The 10131-nt window shown below is 33.9% G+C and overlaps 1 protein-coding gene across 1 annotated transcript; it reads right to left on the bottom strand.

The window, feature by feature from the left end:
- Window positions 1-7309: 7309 nt before the first annotated feature.
- LOC137932937 (fork head domain transcription factor slp2-like) lies at window positions 7310-8328 on the bottom strand. Its single transcript, XM_068776627.1, has one exon. The coding sequence runs from the start codon at window positions 8312-8314 to the stop codon at window positions 7604-7606; it is 711 nt and encodes a 236-aa protein (XP_068632728.1). The 5' UTR covers window positions 8315-8328; the 3' UTR covers window positions 7310-7603.
- Window positions 8329-10131: the final 1803 nt, after the last annotated feature.

Here is a 10131-nt window from a genome sequence, read left to right on the forward strand (position 1 = left end):
TGTGTTAGGATTTTTTTCCTGATACTGTAAAGAAGGTTTCTATTGTAAAAAAACTATTATTTTAAACAGGGCTTGCAATCGAAGTATAACAATAAATAAATTGAATAATAGAAAATATATCTCTTGTGACAATGATCAAGAAACTTGCTTTTCATATGGCCAAATATATGTCGCCAGTGTTGTCCAGTTAGAAAAGTATCATATGTTACTAACAATGTTGTGGATAAAAAAGCATTGTTGGATCCAACTCTGGAGATGCGCTTGTAATTCCAACATAACCATCATACACAGGCTGCAAAATGGCATACTGCGTACCATAACAAATGCTCCATGGTTCCTCACGAACTCTGAAATTCACGAACCTCTGGAGATCAAAACAGTAAAGAAGGAGATCCAGCAGTCATCGAGTAATTATAAAAATCGGCTAGACAAACACCCATATAACTTGGCTTCCGAATTGACTTGCATCCAGTACAAGAAACGTCTTAAACGCCATGACATCCAGAGACTAGACGCTCGATGGTGACCCAGGAGTGTCTCCCGCCGGGGAGACCACTTACAAAGCTATAACCACTCAACAAATCCGGTTATAGTCCTGAGACTGATCGCAGATGAAATAAGGAACACAAAAAAAGCATTGCAATAAATACTCTTTAAAAAAAATCTTTTAATCTTGATAAGAATTTTTTTTTCAGTGGATACGCCCTCTGCAAGGCAAAGGTCGTCACTTAACTATGTCCACCTAGTGAGAGGCTTAACCACGAGCGTCTACCTGTTCGTGATCGCCGCTTGAGAACCTTTCGTCGATGAGCGATGTACCACGCCAACTGCCATTTGCCAGATGAGCAATTCTTCAAATTAACGTAGGTCAACTAATATTTGTATGTATATATTCACAGGAAGGTTATTACTTACTAATCTGAAACGTGGTCTGTAATGGAATCAGGCGTTACCTCGCGGAAGTCCATCCTAAGTAAGAAAATGACCAATATTTAGCCACTTCCGCACACGCAGTGGTAGTCGTGCAATGAAATGCACCGCCCGCCAGCCCGCTGATAAATGCGTATGCGGCAAACAATGCGAATCAAACAACCGCCACCGCTAAATTACTCTACGGTTGTGTGATTGTGTGAAACGTGGTAGTTTACAGTTTAAAAGAAGGTTCATGTTCACCAATAAAAAATTTGGCAATGGAGAGATCTACACTCATAACTTCGCTGCAGAATAACCAAGGTCACTGAAGTTGTTCAAAGAGGAACCCGTTTCAAGTGTGCAGGGAACATCGCCTCTGTTACCGAAAGTAGTAGAGATCGAAAGGTTTTCGACTGGCTCCCACTAGTGGGTAGACGCAGCCTGGGTAGCCAACTACTAGGTGGACCAATGACGTAGCCAAGGTCAACCAGCGGTCAGACCGGTCATCGTAACTATCTTTACGGGAAGTCTATATCTTGTATGTGATATTGCGCGTGATAAACACATTTCCATATTTATTATATGACTCCATGAATCATAGAGAACTAGATACCGTATCTGCACACACACAAACAAACCCGCAAACGCGAATGTAATTATATTTTGTTATTAAACAATTTAATTAAAATATATATCATTATAAATGCAGTTAATTAAATATTATATTTTTCACCCAAAAAAAACACAAATGTTTATTGTCTGAAAATCAAGATTTATATTCGACGTCTATTGAAGTTAAAGTTGTAGGCACACCGAGGACATACATTTCAAAAGGTCAATATATTATAACCCAGATAGAATTGTTATTCGAAATACAATTAATGTAGTATCGTTTTCTCTAGTTTTTATTGTTATTGTCGGTTCTATTTTTAAATTTAGATTTAACATAACCTCATTTCGATTTATATCTTTTTTTCTATCTAGAAACGTTTTGAGTATATCTTGGTAGACCAGATACCAATTTAAATCAGTTTTACCTGACTAGACTTATCCTAGACTAGATTAACTTTTACTTTCGTATACATTTATAAAGTTGAAGACACACTGAAGACTTCTTTGCCTATAAAAGCTATCAACTGTCAATAGGCAAGTCTGCTGTAGTGCAAGAGCTATGCTGGAGATTTCTCTTAAGGATGTATCTGCAATGAGATGATCCGTATATCAACAGATAGAATTATCCAGTTTAAATAAACAATTTACTAAATTCAGCAAATTTTCTTTCTCAATAGACAATATCTCTTTCTTCGTAATTCAAATTAAATTTTACGCATTTAAACTAGTTGTATCAGTTGTGCATTGTTGATTTAAAAAAGCGACTTACACCTGATTGAATAATGAAAAAAACTGTATTTGATTTCATAATTGCAAAGTATTGGTTTCTCCTAAAGAACAGCAGGTTGATCAGTTCAAAGCTTCAGCAAATTCTTTTTCCTCTATCTTTACTATGTCTTAAATCCAGTCAGTTTGTGATCTCCACTCACATCATGCTGTTAAAAAAAATGAAACAGAAATTTAAATTTGGAACGATTTTTTTTTACATAATCAAATATTTTTGAATAAATTATAACTCGTCATCATTATGTAAATAAAAACTATTTTTTGCAAGCTTTCTCAGTGACCAGACATAAAAGACGCCTTTCAATATGATAACGAAAAAAAAATAACGGACGTAACCGAGGCAAACAGTTAGCGCATACATTAAAGAGATGCGTTTCCGGTAAAAACTAATTAAAAGCAATGTTTCAAAATTAAATTTTAATTTTCATATTTAATTAACATTTCGAATTAATTGAAATTAACGTATCAATTTACTTATTAAAATTTAACATCTTAATATAAGAACTCGTTTGTTTAAAACTTATTTTGCCGCCAAAAAATTATTGCGCAAGAATTTCAAATTTAGAACATCATTTTATAAATTATACAGTTGGATAGGAACTTGTTTAATTGATCAACGCAATTGTTATGTCTTTAACAATGGTCAGTACATGAAACGTAATAAAATTATGTATTTAAATATAATATTACATAAATAATATGTGTATATATACATATATGTATAATGTAATGTTTTTTTCTATAATTTTCTATCTAATAATGGTGGAGATAGGCAGAGTAATCTTTTTTTTTCTATAAATAAACAACGTAAATTACAAACAAGAATAAAAATATTATACACAAAGCCTTTCAAATATAAATATACAAAGATTATTCGGTATGATATTGTCTTTCAAACTATACAAATATTATAATTTTAAGTGTATCAATTTTTAAAATATAACCTATTTTTATTTTTTCTTGTCTTCTGAAAAGTAGCATTTTTTTATCATTTTATTTGGAGGCATCGGCGATTTGCTGCTGAATATTAAACAAAACACTGCGCCAGCGCAGGTGTTCCGTTAGGAGTATTTTGATGAGCCTCACAGCAGTACAGCCTAGCTAGCTTGCTGCATATATAGCAATCTCGATTTACATGAGTAAAATTGTAATAAAGATATAAGTAGTTATAAATAATACATATAAATATAAAGACACTAACAGGTTTAGTTAGTTACGTATTTAAGTAGGTAATGATATCGTTTTAAATATATATATATATATATATATATATATATATATATATATATATATATATATATATATATATATATATATACATAAACCGTGTCTTTCGTTCCATCATTCATCATTTATAGAGGAACGGACCGAAACTAGAGACTTAAAATAAGTCAATCCTCGTGTATCCTCGACTTTTATATATCTTATATAGACAGACTTCTTTTTATCTCTTATACAAACAGATATAATTACATTAAAATTTAAAACCACTTGAACCGTACTATATTAAAAATGATTTATATATTAAGAGATTTATTTATTTAAAACTTATCCTTAGTAATAAATTAGTTATGTATATAATTTTATACATCTTATGTGTTTTATTTTCCGTTTTTAAGAATATCGTAAAATTATTTGAAACAAGACTTCTTATATCCGATTGTGATTTTATTAAGTGTATAATAAATATAGGTACACCCATCTACAACAATGCTTAATAAATAAATCATACATTAAACCATCGAGTTAAAATTTTTCAATGATTTACGCTTTTATCCAATAAATGCTTTGTATTTACAAGTTTGCCGTATTTTAAAATAGATAAATATCAATTTTTTTATTATAAACATTATATTGCAATGCCATGTATTGTCTTAATTTATAACTGAGATTTGATCGTGGAATCTTGTATAATTGACACTTTGTGCATTAGTTATATAGAATTGCCAGTGCTCACAAACAAGTTGCCAAAGGATGGATAGCAGCGTCCTCTGTGTGCCATAATACCACATTGGTATCGCCATACCCACCAGCCCAGCGTAGCGATTATAGTATATCCCACCATAGATATCTAAAGAGGATATCTATACCTTTCATTTGATATCTATGAGCTGAAGCGAATCCATAGTATCAGCGTACCAAATCTGCCAATATTTATTTTATTTATTTAATATTCTTTATTGTACATGTAAGGTTACATTTAATAAGTTTCACAATAATATACAAAAAAGTACAATGGGCTGTCTTATCACACAAGGCAATCTCTTACAGACAACTAAGTTTGAAAAAAGTAAAAGTACTAATAATGGGTAGTTTACGTGTACAAAAAATACATATTTACAAACAAACGAACATAAACATACATACATATGTAAATAATATATATATTTATTTTAAATAAGGTTTAAAACATATTATAAGTATGATACAATAATAAATAAAAAACTTCTAACTGACTTCGATCAATATTGGTTCGATCGCACTTGCCTCAGAAAGAAACAGAAGAAGAAAAAGAAATGAAATAAACAGATAGATAAACATATGTCTAGTAAATGGTTCTTAACCATTTTCTTCAAAATAGGTAGTGAGTTAGCACGTCTTATATTCAGCGGTAAATCATTCCACAATCAAACGGCCTGCGTGGTGAAAGATTTGGCCATAAACGAGGAAGAATGCACCGGTATTTTTAATTCCAGATTCTCTGATGATCTCAAAGACCTCTCATGTGTGTTCGTTAGACCTCTCATGTCTCAAGTGTTGACATTTCAAAGGTGTTTACCAAAGACAATTCTAAAGAAGAAATATATGTTTTATTGTTTGTTTTAAATTAATTGATGCAGTGCAGTTTAGCGTATTTGTATATAAATATAACAAAAATAGAACTAAAATGAACAAGCTGCCGCCACTTAGATCAACGACATAATAAAGGTCGCTGAACCTGACATCGTGGCGAATATGGAGGAGGCATAAGCGGTGAAATGGGCGTCTATCAGCTGAAAAAAAAACATACGAACGAGAGGTATAACATGCTGTAATTAATAAAGAGAGTTACTACACAAAGATAGTTCAATCACGGCGTGATCAAAACAGGAACTAAAACTTGATTAAGAAAAGGACCAATATTTAGCCACTTCCGCACATGCAGTGGTAGTCGTGCAATGAAATGCACCGCCCGCCAGCCCGCTGATAAATGCGTATGCGGCAAACAATGCGAATCACACAATTACTCAACACGTGTTTCACCCCTCCACGGGGCATCTTCAGGAGTTATGTTACACCGATTAGTGCCAAACACAGAGTCCGGACTCTGTGTTTGGCACATATGGCTAAATATTGGTCCTTTTCTTAATAAGGATGGACTTCCATTAAATATTTAAAATTTGATTGTCCTGTTTGTGACTCGAGTGGTGACCAGAACCAGAGTTCACAGAGGGACTATATGATTATATTATTGGAGGAAATACCGATGCTGATGGCGCTACTTCATGTGGGGTGAATGATAGATACGTGGGAACACTGGTATCTTGCCCCGTACTGCAATAGTTGGGTTCAGGATAACGCCACACTGTTTAAAATACGTGTTAAGAAATTATCAAATAAATGAAGCTAGATCATTTTGTTGTGAGCATATCTGATAATAAAACTAACTAGCTTTATTTCAAAGTCAAAGTATCTTTATTAAATTAGATCATTATAATAATCTACAATCGACAATTTAAAATTAACGTCATTTTAGACGGTAGAGCGCCATCTACCGATGACAAATAACAACAAGCTTATTGAAGTTTGTATTTAATTTTTTTATTTCTTAAATATTTTATTTATAAGCACGGTTTGATTCTAGTTTCAATTTTATCAATATAAATAAAAATTAAATATGTTTTGATATGTCCGTAACAACGGCACGTGGAAAATTCTCATGTAATATAAAACTTAAATATTACGAGAAAAACTGTAAAAACGCAAAAAAACGTTTTTCATTTGTAAAACATTGCGTAAATGAAAACCGTCTTCGTGTACTATTAAATAAAACCCCAGCGGTACAGGACTGAGACTTGCTATCGTGGATCACAGATTCGATTTCTGGTATAAAGATTGTAATCTATACAAATATATAAGATTAAAGCATCTGTTTATAATATTAAAACAACCGCTTTTTACTACATATATATAAAAATACATACTATACATATACCTCTGTCTGTTTGTTCCGGCTAATCTCTGAAATGGCTAGACCGATTTTGACGAGACATACTGGCTGGTAGCCGATGCAATAAGGAGTAACTTAGGCAACTTTTATTATAGAAAAATTATTACCCAAAAAACATTTTTTTTGTTAAACTCCACGCGGACGAAATCGCGGGTTCAGTTAGTCTTATATATAAATCACACTTTGTGCATTAATTACATAGGATGCTATATGCTCACAAGTTTTCAGCATCATCATAATACAACACAGCGATCGCCAACCCGTCTGCCAAGCGTGGCGATTAAGTTATATCCCTTCATATATATCTTTTCGGAAGGCCTATGCCTGTGGGCGGCTATGAACTGAAACGGTGATAACTAAAATTTTGCACTTTACTATGTACTAAGTATATTGTTATAAGCAATCGAGTTTTTATTATTAAGATATTAAATCAAAAAATAAAATTTTATTTAATTTTTTTTTATTTTATTTGCGACTGGCCAATAACTTTTGTCAAAATAAAATCTGTCCGGGCAGCGAATTCGACAATAAAAACTTAAGTTTTATATAATTAAGTAATATACATTTTTTCGCGGTTTTATTTGTTAAATGTTAATAAATAATTCTTTAATTAAATTGTTTTTACAAAATTAAATATTGGTATAATTTAAAAAGATATTATGATCAATGTAAAATATTAAAAAATATGTCTAGTATTTTTAAATTACAATTTAACTGTATGGCCAAAAACTTGTCGCATGATTTTTCCAATGAGAAATATTAAAAATCTTAAATGTATTATTTTAAATAGCCAATTAATTGGCCAAAAGGAATATCTGGAGTCATGTTGGTTACCTGGTGTTTGTTTTAAAAGATTAAAAAAAAAGAGCGAAGTTCAAAAAGAAATGTGTACATAACTCAAACTTTGTTTAACTTTAAATTATATTTATTAAATAATTTCTTACAGCCATAAATAAATAGAAACATCCTTGTCCACGCGCCACATTATCCACTCGATCACTTGTATCACAGTCTAACTCCTCGAAGCTGAAGTCTTCGGCGAGATATCGCGGGAATACCTTCGAAAGACGCCATCCAGGTCTATCAACTGTGCTTCAGCACGTGAGGCTCTGGGTCCGGGGGAGGACTGCTCGGGTTGCCCAGGCCGTGTATCCTTCTGTACAAGTGGTGGTAGGGACTTGGAGGGGGGGGCAGCCTCAGCAGCGGACTGGGTAGAGCGTAGCGACCGTAAACGGAGAGCAAAGGCGGGTACAGTCCCACCAGAGATGCATACGGGTTCCCAAACATAGGATGCAAGATTGCACCACGTTTAAATGCAGCGAGTCGAGATCGTGATGCAGCTGTTGACCGTCTCCTCAGCTTTCCAGTGGTGCCACCGATAAAGACGTCATCTGATGAGGGATCTAGCATCCAGTAGTTCCCTTTTCCAGGGTCATCGTAATGACGCGGCACCTTCACGAAGCACTTATTCAGGCTCAGGTTGTGGCGGATGGAGTTCTGCCAGCCCTGTTTATTCTCCTTGTAGTACGGGAAGTTGGTCATGATGTACTCGTAGATGCCGTTAAGCGTGAGCCGTTTCTCGGGGCTGTTCCGTATGGCCATCATGATGAGCGCGTTGTAGCTGTAGGCCGGTTTCTCGTTTTTGCGTTCTTCGTTCGGTTTCGAGGAGCCAGGCGGCGGAGTTTCAGTGCCGGTGACGTCGAGCTCTGCGTCGGAGAGGGCTTCGGGGGAGGGCGAGCGGGAGGAGGCCTCGGGGCAGAGGTCACGGATCGCGAAGCTGTGCGGCGGCGTCATGGTCCGGCACCGCGCGCCGCTGCTCGCGGACTAAGCGGCTCCGGTCGTAGCGCTCCGCCCCGCCGCCAGGCGCCGCCCAGCTGCGCGACCCCTCCTCGGTACGTCCCACGGCCACCTTACTAATGCAACCAGTATAATCTCTAACCCCATTTCAATAAGGACTGTTTTCCTTTAACTATATACTACAAAACAGTTTATAACTGGTGTTATACTTGTTTCTCGTAACCAAAGGGTTGTGCGATTATAAAGCAAAATCGAAGCAGATCGGTCACGCCTGATAAACAACATCGACACTCCGCGAGTTATTCAATAATTTATTGAGTCTTCACATATATTATCCAATAAACATTTAAAAAAATACTTCATTCCATTATTAAATGACATTTATTTCTTTCAGTGGTTTTATCTGTAAATTAACGAATGATTTGTGTTTTATCTATAACGTATTCGTTTTTTATCTGTACTAACAACTAACCTATAATAGTTGGTTAGTTTTTAACCATTAAATATATAAATGAAGTGATCACTCTGAAATATACTTTTTTCTGTAAGGCTAAAACAGGCCGAAAAGTTTTGACACTACCGAGGTCAGATAAAAAAAATCAGAGAGATTATAGATAATAAAATGTAAATTCAATTTTTTTTATTTCGTACAGTACAATATGAATGTCACAATAGCCTATAGTCGCCCACTACAAGAAAAGACTTCTCCAATGATATCTATAGGGGAGATATACCATAATCGCCACACTGGCGATTGCAGTGTGGTATTATGGTACCCAGAGGATGCTACTGTCCATGTAAGCTTGTTTGTGAGCTGCAATCTTAGATAATTAATACACAAAGTTTAATTTATATGAGATTGCATCCCGGGAATTGAACCCGCGACTTACGACCGCAAATCCCATTTCTCTACCACTGGACTACAATTACTCGTAATGACGGATGCAATCTTTAATAATTGGCATTATTTTTAATTCTTCCTCCTCGAGAAACTTCCCCGTGCATTAATATAAATTTAAACAGATAAAAAATAGTTCAATTGATACAGCTATACACCAGTTTTATGATTATCTACGTATTTAGTTAATAGTTTTAGATGTAAAAGCATAAAGGGATGAATGTAAAGCTGTTTTTCTGTGAATTAAGGTTTAGTACACGCTATTAAAAATAATTACTTTCTGAAGTAATAAATCAGATAATGAAAATGCTGTAATAACAAGCTTTGTTAAAATTTAGATATCTGTATATTAAAATTGATCTGCAAGAGGTTATTGACCTCTAGATGTCATTATAAAAAAATAATGCAACATATTTCAAAGTAATCTTTATACAGGATAATTGTAATTAGTTGTAAATGAAAAAAAATGCTAAAAATTAGTTATAAATTCATCCCCTTAAACACCTATAACAAATCATCCTGTATAAATAGACTGTAAAAAGAGGTTAGAAAAATAAAAATGGCGCCAATTGATTTTATACGGTCGAATACAGTATGGTAATATTACTAATTAGATGCAGCTGCATTTTTGCCGGTGACTCAATGTAAAAGGGTCTCCGTTTTTTAAATTATTTTGTTATCTTTACCTGCAATAATCTGTGGTCGCAGCAAGCGCTGATTGGCGAGAATTCGCAACGGCTTTCGTCCGCCATTTTCTTATCTTTTTTACACATTTAAAATATAATCTTAATATTTTTAATAATTATTATTCTCTTATTTGATTTTTACATAAATTCATAAATATAATATACATGTTTATGCTCAAAACAATATTCAGTTATAATTCTATTTCGATGTTTATTTATATTTATTGATT

This window comes from Battus philenor, unplaced genomic scaffold, assembly GCF_028537555.1.
Source record: "Battus philenor isolate CCGP_79_NKW_IND1 unplaced genomic scaffold, ilBatPhil1.0.hap1 SCAF_12, whole genome shotgun sequence".
NCBI classification, from domain to species: domain Eukaryota; kingdom Metazoa; phylum Arthropoda; class Insecta; order Lepidoptera; family Papilionidae; genus Battus; species Battus philenor.

Bases quoted from the DNA above. Each gene is read 5' to 3' on its own strand.
- LOC137932937 (XM_068776627.1), bottom strand. From the start codon at position 8,314: ATGACGCCGCCGCACAGCTTCGCGATCCGTGACCTCTGCCCCGAGGCC.